At 46.8% G+C, this 17360-nt stretch overlaps 1 protein-coding gene across 3 annotated transcripts in view; it reads left to right on the top strand.

The window, feature by feature from the left end:
* ATP13A3 (ATPase 13A3) overlaps positions 1 to 17360 on the top strand; it is an 86508-nt gene that overhangs the window by 33723 nt on the left and 35425 nt on the right. For all 3 annotated transcript variants that reach the window (XM_019490846.2, XM_014607313.3, XM_059731271.1), the window contains exons 6-13: positions 1006 to 1176; positions 1561 to 1631; positions 8777 to 8857; positions 10025 to 10094; positions 11201 to 11335; positions 14915 to 14987; positions 15945 to 16076; positions 16442 to 16621. In XM_019490846.2, coding sequence (XP_019346391.1) covers positions 1006 to 1176; positions 1561 to 1631; positions 8777 to 8857; positions 10025 to 10094; positions 11201 to 11335; positions 14915 to 14987; positions 15945 to 16076; positions 16442 to 16621 — 913 coding nt within the window. The remainder of the gene's footprint in view (positions 1 to 1005; positions 1177 to 1560; positions 1632 to 8776; positions 8858 to 10024; positions 10095 to 11200; positions 11336 to 14914; positions 14988 to 15944; positions 16077 to 16441; positions 16622 to 17360) is intronic.

The following is a 17360-nucleotide window of genomic DNA, read 5'->3' as shown; positions in this document are numbered from 1 at the left end:
CCATGGGCTTTTGTCCCTGGCTTGAGCTGGAGCGCTCAGCACTTTTAGGCTGTCAGTCCTGTGGCGGGCAGGCTGGCTCCTGGAGGTGGAGGTCTTGGGGCTTCCTTACTTTCTGCCATGCTGTGGGACCCTGAATGTCCTGGCTAATGCTGGGACTCTCCAGCCTCTTGCCGTACTTCTCCATTGCTGGATTCTGGGGGTCTGCTCTGCCCCGACTCCACAGCAAACTGCTGTATTTTTTGTGGGGAGAACTGTACTTAGGCAGTCTGGCTTTTTTCCAAGCACCTTTTTGGGATTTCCTTTCTGGTTCAGAACAGAAACTGGAATTCAGAGTTTTGAGGGGTTTTCTTCCCATTTGAAGAAGGCTCTGCACAGCTCTCTGTGTCATCTTCTGTAGTTAAGGTTTGTCTGATGTAAATTCAGGCATAATCCAATTATTAGTTAGCTGTATTAGTCTGAAGGCACACGGGGAAGTTAGCTGCTGGCTCTAAATAGAATCTGCTGTCTCGTTGCTTGTATAACACGAATATGAAGTTGCATGCAGACAATATAAACAGGAGAGGCAAAAAATATGTGGCAATATTAACATCTGTTTAAATAAAAAATGTATTTGAATCCGTTCTGTTACATACTTCTAATCCTTGAAGAACCAGAAGCCAGACTTAGAGCCCTGCCATTTCCATAGAAATAAGTAAGTATTCTAGATCCCGTTGGGAAGCCGGAGATCTGCCCTTTCTGATGCTAGTTTCATAGTTTTTAGGGGCTGGAAGGGACCCTACATCGGCACTTCCAGAATTGTGTGATGTTGAAGTTTGATGAGGGCAAAACAATAACCTTGGGGTAATTAGTGTCAAACCCAGGGTGCCTTCCACTTCAGTAAACCTCGCTAATTGGTGTGCTTTTTCAACTCAATTTTGGTGCTTCAAGGAAAGAAATCAATCCCTGAACTCCCTTCTGTATATCCTTAGATGTTAATGTTCTCCATCTTTTCTCTTAATCTTGTAGGATGAATTCAGGATATGGTTTTGTGCAAAGGTTCGCATTGTGCTTTCTCTAGGAACCAGTCCACTGCAAAGTCCTACTCCTCCTCAAGACAAGGTTTCAAATGGCCACAGCATTCATGTATTTGAAAACCCGGCTGAAGAGAACAAAAATGGCACTCAAAAATACTTGCCTGTAAGTGGACCTGGGGTGTATAAATCCTTAGTCTTTGAGGCATGTAAGAAAAGAATATACAAACCATGTGTGCAGTTCAGTACATGCCCTGCTGAGGCTGCTGGAGAAGTCAGCTGGGTGAGGGTTACAGAAAAAGAAGGTCTTTTGTTTCAATATATTTTGGGATTGCTGAAAGAGTAAAGATATTAGAAAGCAAACAGTCACACTGCATAAAACATTGCACGGATAATAAAGACACCACGTAGTAGCAACTTTGTGTCTCCTTTTCAAAATTAGAATGTATGTCACTTTTTAAGTTAGTTTTAGAAATTTTGAGCAGGAGTGCAAAATTTAAACTGAAAATAATTGTCGAATAGTCCCCAACTGCTTTTATTTGACTTACAGATTCGCTATTTCTCACACCACAGCATGAAGTATTTCTGGAACGATGCAGTCCAAAGCTTTGATGTCATAAAGTAAGAATGCTTCTACTTTTCTCTTGTGTCATAGAGCAAGTATGTGTGTCCTTTTTTTGGTAGCTGTAACTGTGCCCAAAAATATTTTGTGGGAAATGACAGGTTAGTCTGATCTTTTATTTTAGCCCCCTGGAGTATCTTTGTCTGGATAGAGTCAGTGAAGATCAGGAGAGCTAGCCTAAACCTCTGCTGAATGGCAGCGAGGGTCTCGGTTAATCTGGCTAACAGATAGATACAGCCCCTCAATAAGGGGGCTTGGCATGCTGTTGGAGGAGCGCGGTGCAGGGGTGTAGCTCTGCAGGTGCCCACCCTTAAGGTGCCCTGGAGCATCCCTGGAGCTGGCGACAGTTCTGTATGTGGGACATACGGAGGTTCAGGTCCTCTCTCTGTCTGCATCGCGTCTCCAGAGGCTCCAAGGTCTCTCTCCATCGCTGGTTTAGCCTGCTGCCCCTTTCTCTGGAATGACAAACTGGGACTCATTGCTCTGAGACTTCTTATTTGCATCTGGTTTTCAGCAGCCTAATTTTGCTTACCCCAGTAATTAACTATGTCCTGGTTCCCCGCTACTGGCAAGAGTAATTTTCTTTTCAGTCTGCTATTTAATGGCGTAGTTCTTATATTTTGATTCACAGCAGATGTTTTTTGAGTGAGTCCATTCTGATTTACTCCCACACCTCCCCTACTCCCTTTGAGTAGAACAGCCAAATGGATAAAAGGCTTAACCGCTGTCTTAACGTTGCTTAGCCTGTCTTAATCACCATTTCACTGCCCTGAACAGCCATCTAGTCAGACATTTCCAAAGACTAAGAGGATCATAGGACATAATTCACGCTCTCCAGAAACGAGAAGCAAAATAATTCTACTTCTGGGGAACATGGCTGCACAAATGAAAGCCTACTGCTCCTGTCACCTCACAGACATTGCTTTCTAAGACGCATGTAAAAAAGTAGTATGAAAAGCTGTTAGTAACACCACAGGTTTAAAGAGATCAAAGCACCAGAGTACAAGCAGTGGCAAAAGCATAAGAAAACTCATTTTATTCCATATTATATATATATATATATATATATGTGGAATAAAATGAATATATATGGAATTTAAATTAGCTACACATTTATTTATTTATATATATATATATATATATATATATATATAAAATGTGTAGCTAATGTAAATTGAATACGGTGGTACTGTAACTGATGGTTAGATGACAGGTTACTGCAGCTGTAGCAGGTGTAGGTGCAGTTGCTGGGCCCTGGGTATTATAGGACCCTCTTTTTGGTTGCTAGTTATGACTTGGCTAAACTTAGGCTGTTTAGGTAGAAATTTTCCTTGTTGGGTCTCTGCCTCAGGCTAAAGTAGAACAGAAAATACGGGGCTGCGGCAGGTGACTTGTGAGGAGAGGTGGAGGGAACTGGGCTGATTGAGTCTGGAGAAGAGAAGATGGAGGTGGGATTGAATAGCAGCCTTCACCTCCCTGCCGGGGGGCTGCAAAGAGGATGGAGCTGGGCTGGTCTCAGTGGGGGCAGATGGCAGGACAAGGAGCAATGGGCTCCAGTTGCAGCAAGGAAAGTTGAGGTTGGATATTAGAAGAAACTTTCTCACGAGGAGGGTGGTGAAACACTGGGACAGGTTACCCGGAGAGGTGGTGGACTCTCCATCCTTGGAGGTTTTGAAGACCCGGGTAGACAAAGCCTTGGCTGGGATGATGTAATTGGGGATGGTCCTGCTTGGAGCAGGGGGTTGGACTGGATATGACCTCCTGAGGCACCTTCCAATCCTCATTTTTTATGATCCTATAACAAAGATGATGATAAACTCCAAAACAGCTAAGAAGATTCACCCATTTGATTAAAAAGAAAAAAGGGGGGAAAATACACTTTTTTCTTAATCCCTTTCAACTTCTTAACACAACTTACAAACTTCTATACTTTTGAGCAGTGACATGCCATTGGGCTGAGGGATTGCTTAGGTATTTAGAGACGCATCTCGTGTTTTTCCTGAAAGATCTGCTTGCATGTGCTCCATGGAGGTTTATTGGACCTTGGAAGCTAAATTTTCTAAAGATCACTTCTACAGTTAGCATGCTTCATCCCTTGACAGCTGATGAATACCGGGCTGGACAGCATATATGTGGCTCCCACCAAGGAAATAAGCACTCGCTATTCCAGGGCTGCAAGGGCAGAGCAGGATGTCTGTCTGGTTGCACCTTTTGGGCATCAGCAGCTGCTGGTGCCTAGCATGGAAACAGCACACACAGTTTCCTCTCCTGTAAGCTGGGAATGAATCTGGGTGTGTAGTACTTGGGGCTGTCTACAGGACCCTGCTTTCTTTATTGCATTAGTTGGAAGGTATGTGGCAGATGTGCCTGGGCTGGAGGCTGCCAGAAAGGAAAGATGGGTTTGTTGTCACGGCAGATGAATGCTATCCCACCTCTGCCCTGGAGGTCCCGTGTGATGCTGAACAAGTTGCATAAGCCACAGAGTTCACCAGCTGTCCCCTTTACTATATTTTGACACGCCTGGGATTGGACTTGCAGCATGGCTGGGGCTTCTGGAAAGCACATGTAGCGAGTGGGAGCTCTTCTGTCACACAAAGGTCTAGAAAACACAAAGCACTACCAGAAATAAGGCCCCAGGCTTCTCAAAGCACCCACATTTCCCTGAATGTCCCCACCTCAGCTCCTCCAGGACACCCACATGCCTCGCCAAATCCTCGAGGGAATGTAAAGAAACATGATTTCCATGAGCCCACCATTGAAAAGCCTGCAGTGAAAGCAATGACTCTGTGTTCAGGGCAGGGTTTGGATGGCATGTGGGCCATGTGCTGGATGTTGAGGATGAAAAGAAATACCGAATCCCTCCTGTGCACTGAATTGGGCAAAGCACCTGGGAAGAAGGTGGTTTGCTTATCTAATCTAGAGATGGTGTCCAGGTGCAGACCGGCCGGGGAGGAGTATAAAGTCTTCCTGGGCAACTTGAACTTGGGCATTTCCTAATTTCTGAGCACACGACTGTACTCCAGGAACATGCAGCGCGCTCCAGCCCGTGGTTCAGAATGGAAAACACAGGAAATGCACGTGGAATTGTTCCCCTATTAAACGTAGCTGACTATTGTAGCAGAAAGGATGCACCTTTGGCCCTCGTGTGTCTGAAACCCTTTGGGCTCGATCCTGTTTACCCCTCGCACTCCAGGCGGTGCGGATGCAGCGATGCGACTGTTGTTTTTGGCACCCGGACACAATTTTTGGTGAACTAGAACAGTGGAAGTGATTGGGGGGATGGGAGGTGGCCCCTTCCAGCTTTTAGCCTGACAGGGCTCCTGCCCGGGGCTAGTTTTGGTCCTGCTGGAGCAGAGGACGAGGCGAGAACCCAGCCCCCGCCCCCCCCACATCCTGGCATGGTCCAGGGCAGCAGCTGTCTCGCTGCGCCAAACATCTTCCGGCTTGTGCTCTTCCCCTAGCGCCACGTACCCCAGTCGGGCAGCTCGGAGAGGGCTGGGGTGAGTTCTGTCCTTCCCCTTCCTGTGGTGAGAGCACTTTGCTGGGAGGCAGGAAATGGAGGTTCAAATGCTCCCTGCATGAGGGGTGCCCAGAAACTGGGTCTCCCGCTCCCTAAGCAAGTGCTCTAACCATTAGGCTATCGTGCTGACAGGCAGGAGGCTCCTCCTCCTTGCCCTCATCTCTTCCTCTCCCCACTCTCTTGGGGGCCCACAGATAACATTTTGGGACCTGTCTAGCTGGCGTGCAGCCCTGCTGAGCAGGCTTGGTTGCCTAGTGCAGGCAATGTGGAGTCCCCAAGGGCACGTGAGTTATGTGGCTGCATACGTGCCACGTGAGTGCACAAAGGGTACATGGAGCCCAGCTCTGTGTAGCAGACACTTCACGACTTCGTGGGGCGGTTTCCAAACTGGGATTTAAATGTAGGTACGTGTGAAAACGGTTCATCACTTGTGGAGAAGCAGGTGTTGACTAGCTAATGACGGCGTGCAGCTTCGCCCCAAAATGGCCAGATGATAATACTGGACATTTCTAGCATTTTTCATCTGAACATGAAGGACTAAAAACAGTAAAGAACTAATCCATCACATTCCCTCTACATTAAGCCAAGTCTGCAGCCAAAGAGCTTAATTGGGAAAGCTTTGTAGTGTAAACACTTAATACTGGCAGAAGCCTGCTTTTGGCGCATATAACTCGAACTGGTTCCCGGGGTGACATGCATTGCTTTGGCAGAAGTACTCCTTGATGTTGGTATAACTGTATTTATACAAGGGATTTTGCTGGCATAGACACGTTTAAAAAAACTGCAAGCAAACGGAGCGTGCATCCTAGGCTGATAACACTATCCTGCCAAGATTTTATCACCGTTGCATGGCTGGGGAAAACTTGATGGACAGTGAAGCATTGCCCAGGGTCACACACTGTGTCCTTGGCACAGACGTAAAGAGAACCAACAGCTTGTGTTTTTTCTTGGGCACAGATATTCTTATTTTCTTTCTTACAGTTAATGAAGTATTTCCTAATACTGCACAGTTCAACCAGCTGGATACTTTACCGAACTTCTCTATCCAGCTCTGTACACAAACTAAGTGTGGGGGGGTTCTCCATCAGGATTGGGTACCTGTAATAACAGGTCTGGGTACAGACGGTCTGTGTGTAGCAGTAAGTATAGCGTTCACTTCCAAGCAGACGCTGTAATAAGTGTGGACACTTCCATTGTGGTGCGTCCCACGCTGAAGGACTTCTTCTGCCCTATTCGAGTGTGCTGCGTTCCCAGCTTTGGGCAGGTGGCTTGGGGAGGAGGCAGACTCCTTAACCGCTCTGGGCCCCTCGGTTCCCCTTTCCCGAGGTGCAGAGGGATGGAGCCCAGGAGCCAGCTGTAGCTGCTAAATAAGGGGGAAGGTGATTGATGTAGCAGCCAGCGAGTTTGCTCCCTAACACATTGGGGAAGAAGGGGAGCACGGAGTGGAGTAGGCTGTGAGTGCCTTGGGTTTCTCGCAGTCTGGGACCTCCTTGCTTTCCACCTTTTGAGCTGGTGTTAGGAGAGCCTGCTTGCTCCTGGCTCCTCTCTTCTGGGACACAGAGCCCGCTTCGGAGCAGCTGGGGTGCCCTTTTAGGAGGAGGGGAAAAGGAGCTGGGGAGTCTTTTTGGGTTGCTAGCGCCGTGCACCGCAGCCTTGCAGGAAGGCAGGGCCAGTGCCTGATTGAGCCCTGTCATGTGGAGGGGAGGTGGGAAGTAGAGGTCACCCCTGCCCTCTTGGCACATCCTGCCTGCCCTTGCTGCTCCTGCTGCCAGGCCGCATGGACAGGAGTCTGTCCTAACGTCTTCCCTTCTCTGCAGCTGGCTGCAAAATAGTCTGATTGGCTTCAAAATGAGACGGGGCCGGGGGCACCAGTAAGAACACAGGTTTGCCTTTCAAAGCAGTTTATTCCAGAGCCAGTTCTGATGGTGATAGACTAAACTCGGTACGTGGGAAATGACAGGCTTGTGTTAAATGATTGCTCTTGGTGATTGGGGAGCCTGTTTTGCCTGCTTGTGTGGCTTGCAGTTGTTATAGTGAGGGGCTGGTGGGACGGCTCTGAAACCCAGCTGAAAATTGTGGGTTGGAAAGTTCAACTGGACTGAAGAAAAAAAAGGGGACAGAAATACTAGGATATAACAGAGCAGAGGCTGAAGAGGAGACGGCTCCAGAGAGGTGGAATCAAAGTGCACAGAGCAAGGAAGAGGAAAGCACTCGCCAGAGAATTGGGCTGAGATCAGCGCCATGACTAGGGACATGCCTGAGGTCTGATCTAATACAGGTATCCCTATAGTGTACACCATGTCCCTATATCCCTGTAATGCACGCCATGCTGTCACGAGCTTGATGTTGTACAGACACATTTGTCCATGGCATCTAGCTTTGAGGTTGCCTCTTTATCCCTAATAATTAGAACAAAGGTCTATTTGGAGGCCTAAAAAAAGAAATATCACCCTTAGAGATGTAGGACAGGGAAACGTGAATAAATTGAGACAACACATTGCCTATGCATATTAGTTTATGAACCCCAACTATAGCTAGGGAAACCTTGAACTCCACGAGTTCTGTTCACCTCTTATTGAAAGCAGATGGAGCGTAGCCTGAGTCGACACTGAAAACAGAAGAGCATGGCGTCTGAAGAAGCTCATCCTGGAGTTCACCGCTACATTAAATAAGAATTGCGAGGAGCATGCTTCTGATGTCTGGTAGATGAGGATGCTTTAATACTTTCTCCTTGCTCCATGTGTTAGAGCTTTTTTTCCTCCATGTTGACCCTCCTTAATCACCTTGACTCGGTAGCTGTACATCTTGTATCGGGTGCTCTCTTTACTGAGCAATACCAGTCTGGCCGTGTGATTTCTCAAAGATATAGATTCGTATCGAGCGGTTCTGGTTTATTGCTTTACGTTCACACTCCCATAGTTGTGGGCGGTTGCGTGGCAGATCTTGTGAAGAAGGGATGTTAATGGAACGGCTCTGAATGTGCGATGTCAACTGGCCGTCTTCTGGATATTCTGGAAAATGTCTGTCGTGACTGAGCACTGTCTTTTGGAAGTGGTCTGTGGCTGGAAGAAGTATGCTTCACATAGCCTAACTTCTGTGACTTAATAGAGACTGTTCAAAATAGTCACGTCTGTAGAGGTATCTAGAATGACTGTCCATCCAGTTCTCATTTCAGAGGCAAAGGGAACAATTATTTACATAAAAACAAACCTGTACCCATGTTTTCTGAATACAGCTTCAATATCTTTCTGCTTTTTCTGTTTTCAAAGAAGCAGCAGCCTCCAATGTTTATGCCAATGTTTAGCTTTTTAAAACTTATTCAAATTAAAGATCAACCAGAAGACTATTAAATATCTTAGTTGGTGAAGTAAAATCAGAACTTCGCTTTTATTTTAACTTACTTCATCGATGCATTCAATAATATGGCAAGAAATGGGTGGAAGAGAGTCCATATAACCGAACAACAGTTACTTTTTAATATTGTTCCTGAGCAACGTATCTTGCACTGTAAGGTAGCAGTCCTGAGAAGTTTATGGGTTATGTAACACAGAACAAAAAACAGCTATAGTCCAGAAGATTCATATTCAAACTTGATTAATTTTTGTTTGCTCTCCAATTGTTTAGAGGACTGGATGACTCTATTTCCTGTTCTTCAGTTCATGCTGAACACAGTGCGGGACTGACTAAGGCGGTGCATGACTACAGGTAATGATACCACATTCCAGTTAAACTTTGACTCGAAAAGATGTCAGGGATGTACCGGAGCGCTTACGGATAGCCTTGCATGGAGAATCGTAGCAAAGCGAAGAGTGTTTGGTCTCCCTCTGGTTGTTCACACCAGTGCTGAATGTGGATGGAAACATTTTTTGTCTCCTTACCTCTGTCAGGTTTTTTTTCCACCAATATCACTGCCTTCAGCAGTGGGATTATAAATGCTGATATTGGAAAATGAAGAGGAATTATTTTGCTGACTCATGTCAGAACTTGCTTGTGATCGGTTTAAGATTTATTTTTTTTTAAAACAAAATATCTTTGACTTCCAAATTTTTTTAGCGTAAACCACGACCTGCACAGATGTGACACGGATGTGCACAGATGTGGAAAAAAGTGAGAGGGAAGGTGGGCTGGGTGAACACTGTGCAGCAGAGCAACGACACAGGATATTGAAGTTTTATACACAAGTCTTAGCTCATGAGAGTCCCAGCTCCGGCTCTCAGGATGGGGTCTGTAGAATAACTGCAGCTCCACCGAGTGCTGCCAGCTTTTATATAATGACGCATTACTTCCTAAGTTATACATGTGACCACCATCTTTTAGATCTCGGAAAGACCGGCATCATACTTGTGCATAATTTCCTGTCACTGTTCAATCCTGTTTTTCTGCATGCTTGCTATTTTCCAGATAGCTGTCCATTAATTTAAAAAAATATATTTTTCCTAATTGTTGTTTAAATTGACATATTTTGGGGTATAGTATATCTCAATGTATGTAGCCCACTGCTGCAATCTTTACAGTTTGGCAGAGAACTAGATTTTGTTATTTTGTCTGCTTTCTTGACAGCTCTGTTTTTTGTCCAGAAAATTAAATTATAGCTCAATTTGAGCCTAAGTTAGAATTCAGTGTCTGGATTCTGAAGACTTAGTCTGTCATCCAGAGATACATTTTTGTTCTTGTGTTTTTCAACCAACATGTATATTTTGTACATCCATAGCTGACTTTTTAAAGGGATTGCAGACTGAGAAATAACCTAATATTCTCTCAAATGACTGTGAATATAACTGCTTTAAAATAATGGAGGTTATTAAGTATGAGTATGGTATAGATTATCCACAGCCAGAGTGTAAATGTCTCTTTGGATCTTCCTCAATATAGAAAATTATTCTATGGAGTAAATGAAATTGCTGTGAAAGTGCCTTCCATTTTTAAGCTTCTGATTAAAGAGGTAAGATCACTTTAAGAAATTATTTTGTAGAATTAAAATACTTGGAGGGGTGTTGAACACGGGCGAGGCTTTGATTGGTGATTGCAGTCAAGGGAAAAAAATATTTGCATAGAAATGAAACTGGCTTGATTTGGAAATATGAAGGGGAGCCTGCTGTTGCAAACTGTGCAGGGCCAAAGACCAGTTCTGTGTGCGAACCAGCAAGAGCACTGGAGAGAGCTGCATTTGCTGTTCAGGGTCTGTAAACAGAGTGTGGGTTGCAGCGGACTCATCTAATCGGATCACGTTTCTCCCGTTCCACTGTCCTCGTCTCTTGGTAAATAGAGATTTCAACAATCGACTCACACTTTTCTGTCTTAGGGGCGACGTGGTATGCAAACTTGTTGAGCTTTGTTACCATGGGCTCCTTAGAAAAAAGAGACTGACCTTGGGGAGTGCAGTTAATCTTAACATGTCAAATAAACCTGTCCTATTCTTGCATATGCTGATAAAGGTCTAGTATTATGGGATCTAGGCCTATTTATCATGACCCCCAAAAGGGGGATGCTTTTCAGGTTATTCAGGGCCGAAGCCCCAGGTGGCCTGTTCAGCCTGAGACAGGAGTCCAGTGACGACTGCCACAAATCCCTTTTCAGCCAGTGTGTTGACTTGACTGCACGGTTGTTTTAAAATTGCCCAACTGTTGAGAAAAGTATTAGCGCAGCAGGAGGGAGCAATGTGGATATGAAATGGCAGGACAGCAGAAAAACCACACGGTTGGTTTAGCAGAACTTGGATGTGAAATCTTGACCCCAGGGGAGGTAGGCAGGGTGCTGGGCAGGAGAATTTTTTGGAACAGTTTTTTCTCTCATTTAATACACTGCTGCCGTTAACTTCGTTGAGAGCTTTGTGACTTTTGGCATCGGTCCCTCTTAAAAGTTGGAAATCACTGTCCTAATGCTTGCTGGACTTTACACTGGCATATGAAGTGAACTGGTAGTAGGAAAACAGGAAACGCATGGGCAAAGTTTTATATAGCGGTTGTCAAGTACAAGGAGCTGAAAAGTCTTTCTGCACCACTTAATTCTGCCCAGGACAGTATGTGACTTTAATGTTTTCTATTGCAGGTCCTCAACCCATTTTACATTTTCCAGCTATTCAGTGTGATATTGTGGATCACTGATGAGTATTACTACTATGCATTAGCAATTGTCGTTATGTCCGTAATATCCATCATTAGCTCACTCTACACCATTAGAAAGGTCAGTTCAAATTGCAATGGTTATCTTTGTCAGTTGTTTCTGTGTCATTTTAAGATGGAATTTGGGTTTTTTGTAGTTAATCTTTTCAAACAATGTAAATAAGGCCAGCTAATTAAGTGCAACCAAGCTTTTCACCCAAGTCCTTCATGTGCTTTCTTCAATGAAGATACTTTTTATAATTTCAAAGTTAGTTGCTTAACTGAGATTTGGCCTCATTGTCTGGCCCAGCCTCTCTTGGTCTGCTATCTGGTACCATGTAAGCCAGTACAGCCTGCTCCATGGTCGGGTTGTCGGCGACTAAACCAGCACCCCCACCTGCACTAGCCAGGGTGAGGGGGGTGTGTGGGCACCCAGCAGGACTGAGAACAAGACCTGTCGAAGGGTGAACGATCTCCCTGTGCGCCAGTGGCCGTTCATACTGGAGAGGAGATGGGCGCTGCCCGATCACTTTGCCTGAAGAATCACCAGTGATGCAAAACAACTCAACTAAGGTCCTGAAGAGTGGAGGAGAGTTGTTATAGCGTATAAGTTACCCCAGCGGTCTCGGCAGCCTTGGGATTGACTTGTCTTGACTTAGTGAGTGTGAGGGAAGAGCCCACTCGCAAAGGCCGGCAGCAGTCACATACAGAGCCGCAAGTCCCCATCTATGTGGGCTGTCCTCGTATCTAGAGTCTTCTGCTGGGTAAGAGAGGGTGGGGTCAATATTCTGCTTGGGACCCAGCCCCAATGTCATTGCGTGTTGGTGAGCCTTTGGTTTGGGTCAGGATGGGTGTTTTGGATGCTGCTGACCGGTGGAAAAATGCCACTTCATCTTCCATTCTGCCCCATGTCAGGCTGCTCCGCCTTACACAGCTTCCTCCCTGGAAGACTGAAGGGAGGAAGTGCCTTGCGTGATCCCCTTTCAGTGCCGATTTGGCAGCTGTAGTTCAGGTGCGGTTATACCTTACCTCGTGGGGCTGTGCATTCAGAGCCAGAAAGACTTGACTGGAGACAAAACGACCTCAGAGCCATGTAAAGTCAACAGGATGAACTTCGGGAAGGGCGAGTGCAGAGTGCGCTTGTGAAGGATGACTCAGTTGCCCAAATACAAAATAGTTAGGCTGCAGTATTTTAGGAAAAGCTCTGGATCACAAGTTGAACAGGAGTCAACAATATTATGTTGCCCCCCCCCCCCAAAAAGGCGAACCATATACTAGAACATATTCACAAGTGTCATGTGCAAGTCAGGGGAAATGACTCTCGCTCGATTCAGCCCTGGGGAGGCATTGATGGGAATACTGCATCCAGTTCTGGGCACTGCACTCTTAAGGAAGAGGTGGACAGATTTATCTTTGGATTCTCTCCAGCAAAAATGATTAATGATCTGGAAAAATGACAGATGAGGAAAGACTGGAAGAACTGGGAGTATTTACTCTGCAGAAGAGAGGAGGCTTTGGTAACAGTTTTCAAATAGGAAAAGGGTGGTAGACTTTTGTGAGTACAGGCAAGAAGTAGTTTAAATTACAACAAGCACTGTTTAATTTACAAGTTCTTCCAAAAATCTGCCCTGTGAGGGTGGCTTAACACTGGCAAAGATCACCCAGAGAAGTCCTGATTGGGCCCTTTTGAGTTTGAGTTAGACCAGCGTCAGATGGCTGAGAGAGGCGGTGATCTGCTCTGAGTGGGGGGTTGGACTGCAGGACCCTGGGCCCCTTCTGTCTTATAGATTCATAGATGCTAGGGTCGGAAGGGACCTCAATAGATCATCGAGTCCGACCCCCTGCATAAGCAGGAAAGAGTGCTGGGTCTAGATGACCCCAGCTAGATACTCATCTAACCTCCTCTTGAAGACCCCCAGGGTAGGGGAGAGCACCACCTCCCTTGGGAGCCCGTTCCAGACCTTGGCCACTCGAACTGTAAAGAAGTTCTTCCTAATGTCCAGTCTAAATCTGCTCTCTGCTAGCTTGTGGCCATTGCTTCTTGTAACCCCCGGGGGCGCCTTGGCAAGTAAAGCCTCACCAATTCCCTTCTGTGCCCCCGTGATGAACTTATAGGCAGCCACAAGGTCGCCTCTCAACCTTCTCTTGCGGAGGCTGAAAAGGTCCAGGTGCCCCAGTCTCTCCTCATAGGATTTGGCTTGCAAACCCTTAACCATACGAGTGGCCCTTCTCTGGACCCTCTCCAGGTTATCCGCATCCTTCTTGAAGTGTGGCGCCCAGAACTGCACGCAGTACTCCAACTGCGGTCTGACCAGCGCCCGATAGAGGGGAAGTATCACCTCCCTGGACCTATTCGTCATGCATCTGCAGATGCACGATAAAGTGCCATTGGCTTTTCTGATGGTTTCATCACACTGCCGACTCGCGTCAAGCGACTTTCCGCTTCCGTGCCACCCAGCAGGTCATTCCCTAGGCTGTAGGTGTGCTGGACATTTTTCCTCCCGAGGTGCAGCACTTTGCATTTCTCCTTGTTGAACTCCATCCTGCTGTTTTCTGCCCACTTGTCCAACCTGTCCAGGTCTGCTTGCAGCTGTTTCCTGCCCTCCGGTGTGTCCACTTCTCCCCACAGCTTTGTGTCATCTGCAAACTTGGACAGAGTACATTTGACTCCCTCGTCCAAGTCACTGATGAAGACATTAAAGAGTATCGGTCCAAGGACCGAACCCTGCGGGACCCCACTGCCCACACCCTTCCAGGTCGAGACCGACCCATCTACCACGACTCTTTGGGTGCGACCCTCTAGCCAATTCGCCACCCACCGGACTGTGCAGTCATCCAAGTCACAGCCTCTTAACTTGTTCACCAGTATGGGGTGGGATACCGTATCGAAGGCCTTCCTGAAGTCTAAGTATACGACATCCACCCCTCCTCCTGTGTCCAGGCGTTTCGTAACCTGGTCATAGAAAGAGACTAGGTTGGTCAGGCACGATCTGCCCGCCACAAACCCGTGATGGTTTCCCCTCGGCATAATTTGCCCTGCCGGGCTCTCACAAATGTGAGCCTTGATAATTTTTTCAAAGACTTTGCCCAGGATGGAGGTGAGACTGACTGGCCTATAGTTGCCTGGGTCCTCCTTCCTCCCCTTCTTGAAAATCTAGTTCTTCCCCTTGGTGTGGGGGTCTGTAGCAGACCCCTACCACCAAATCCCTTTCTCCTTGACCTCCATGTAACCTAACCCACAAGCCTTCTACTTTCTCCTCCTCCAATTCCATCTCGATGAGGGTCGATGTATATTGCTCATTGACATAGAGCGCCCCCCCCCCCCCTTTCCCACTCTATCCTTTCTGTACAGCGTATAACCCTCAATGTGTACCACCCAGTCGTGGGAAGGATCCCACCAGGTTTCTGTTAGCCCTACTAAGTCGTAGGTATTTTCTGCAAGCAGGAGTGCTGGTTCATCGTGCTTGCTCCCCTTGCTCCTAGCGTTAGTGTATAGGCACTTGAGCCCTGTGACTGGCGCCTTTGTTGCCCCCTGGCTCTGATGCCCAAAGGGCCCCTTATTGCTTACCTGCTTATTGCTTACCTTATTTTTCTGTGATGCAGCATGGACCTAGATGGTTATTTGTACAACTAATCTGATTTGCTTTTTCCCTTTTCCCAGCAATATGTTATATTGCACGATATGGTGGCAGCTCACAGCATTGTCAGAGTGTCGGTCAGCCGAGCAAATCAAGGTAAGCTGCGCTGGCAGCCTTTGCTTGAAAGGATGAACCTGCAGCTGTTCCTTGTGGGTCGGTGCAGATCTGTGCTTGGGTCCGTCTGGTTAAAGGAACTGCTTGCCTTCACTTCTTAAGTGCTGCTTTGCTCATTAGCTGCTTATTCATTGTTTGGGATGAGAGAGAGATGTGAAGCTAAAACAGAGAAAATCATAGCACTCCTAGAGCAGTAGGGCTGGTAGGGAGCTCCACAGGTCACATCTAGTCCGACCTCTGCCTGAGGCAGGATCAACCCTTTCCAAACCATGCCATAAAGTAAAATGACCAACCTGAAGGTATCCTTCCAGATTACCTCAGCCATCATCAAATGTAACCCAGACTAGGTGGCCCTGAGTTGCCCCTTTCCTCATATGCAGCTACCATTGCAGTGTCTCATTCCTGGCCCCCAGGTCACAGATAAGTGTGTCCCGGTGGGGCTCCCATTAGTAACTTAGAGCGACTGGCAGCAGGGGCTGTGGTGTGCCCATCCTTGGCAGCCCTGTCCCTACTAATGTGAGCTCTGCTGTCCTGGAGAGCAAAAGCTCTGGGCTGCTGTAGGGTCATTCTTGTTTCCAAGGCATCCGCCTGTGTACAATCAGTGGTCCTGTTTAAAGCCATCAGTTTCTTTTAAGAAAGGAGTCAAGCGCTCTTCCCCTTCTCTTACAGCTGTTTAGCTGTGACAAGTTAAATCCAGCTGCACATTTGGAGGCGAAACATACAGTGGAGTGGGGCACTATCCATTGCTTTGCTTTCTAGGGTTTTTTTTTCTTGTTTAAAGCCATACCATTAATAATAGAAACAGCAGCATAATGGTCATAGCCTGGCTGCGATCATGGGTGTTGCATTTTATATGGGATTCTGGGAGGGGTGCTGATTTGTGATTTTGTCGTTACATTGGAAAGTTTAAGACTAATCCTCTATATGTCTAACATTCAGAAAGAGAAGAGATCCTTTCCACTGACCTTGTGCCTGGAGATATCATGTTGATTCCATCGAACGGGACAATCATGCCCTGTGATGCAGTACTTGTCAGTGGTACTTGCATTGTAAATGAAAGCTTGCTAACAGGTAAAGTGATGCTGACATTTTGGGTCATTGCACTGTGTGGCTGAAAGGTTGGCTGGTAAGGCGTGCTGTGCTCAGAGCAAGCACGCTGGCCTAACCATAACAGAAGGGTTTGCCTTGCAGGAGCTCAGAAGTAGGGGGCTGGAAATCAGGACTGCGGCATGTGAGGCCTAGCAGGGCAGGGCGGCAAGCCACTGGGATTGAGGACTCTTGGGTCGTAGTCCCATCTTTGTCGGTCCTGGGCGAACGGCTGCTGCCGTGTCCACACAAGGGGGGCACTGCCACTGTGCAAACTGCTCTGAGAGCTGTGGATGGGAAGTGCTTATGTGTGTTGGATTTCCATAAACTGAAGAGACTCTTTATTTAAGGTGAAAGTGTTCCTGTAACAAAAACTAGCCTACCGAACCCCGCAGAAGATCCAAAAGCAACAGGGGATGAAGTGTACAGTCCAGAAACCCATAAGCGACATACCTTGTTCTGTGGAACCACCGTCATTCAAACGCGGTTTTACAGCGGAGAACTAGTCAAGGCTGCAGTCGTGAGAACAGGTACGGGTTTGTTTTTTGCTCATTTACATACCGCACTCTCACAGTAATACCTGCTGCTGTCTGAACGTTGTGGTTTAACTGGCCTGGGTTGAACGCCCGCTCCCTGAAGAATGGAATAACAGGATTCCTAGGTTTCACTGTAATAGGTGTTTTGGTAATGGACAGTTTGTCGGCAAGGAATTAATGAAACCTTAGCATCAAGGGACTTTGAAACATGTTCTGGTTGGGACAGACTTTGTGTCTGATGGGGCTTGCTGATGAACGTCAGCAACAGCATGATTGGTCCTACACTGAGTGACTCAACTCGATGTCCGCTGCACTTTGAGGCTTTGACCTTCTCATTTTTCCCTTGCGGCTCAGAACTATGGACACTGCACAAGAGAGACCGGAGAGAGCAGCAGTGATGCTGTTTGTGTCTTTCTGCTGACACAGGCGGTGGCTTTCAGGCAGGATTAGCTAGCGTTGCCATTCCTGATGCCTCTGTCTCGGAGGAGACTGCAGTTGCATAACCATGCTTCCATTTGTGCCCAGGCAACTTTCAAGTGAATCCTTAGATAAAGCTGTTTCTGTTTGAATGCATCTTAAAAAGAAATCAAAAGAACTTGCTCTGCTGGGTTATGCATAGTTCATAATTAATTTAACTCCATGTTAAACCAGGTGAAGCACAGTCTTAGTTCCAGGGGTGCTGTGTATAACTGTGTGCAAGCAGCACATCATGGCTCTTGTGTATAAAGTTACC

The sequence above is a fragment of the Alligator mississippiensis genome, chromosome 7 (genome assembly GCF_030867095.1).
Source record: "Alligator mississippiensis isolate rAllMis1 chromosome 7, rAllMis1, whole genome shotgun sequence".
NCBI lineage: Eukaryota > Metazoa > Chordata > Crocodylia > Alligatoridae > Alligator > Alligator mississippiensis.
The sequence above is the reverse complement of the archived record's forward strand: the minus strand, read 5'-3'. Positions and strand labels throughout refer to the sequence as shown.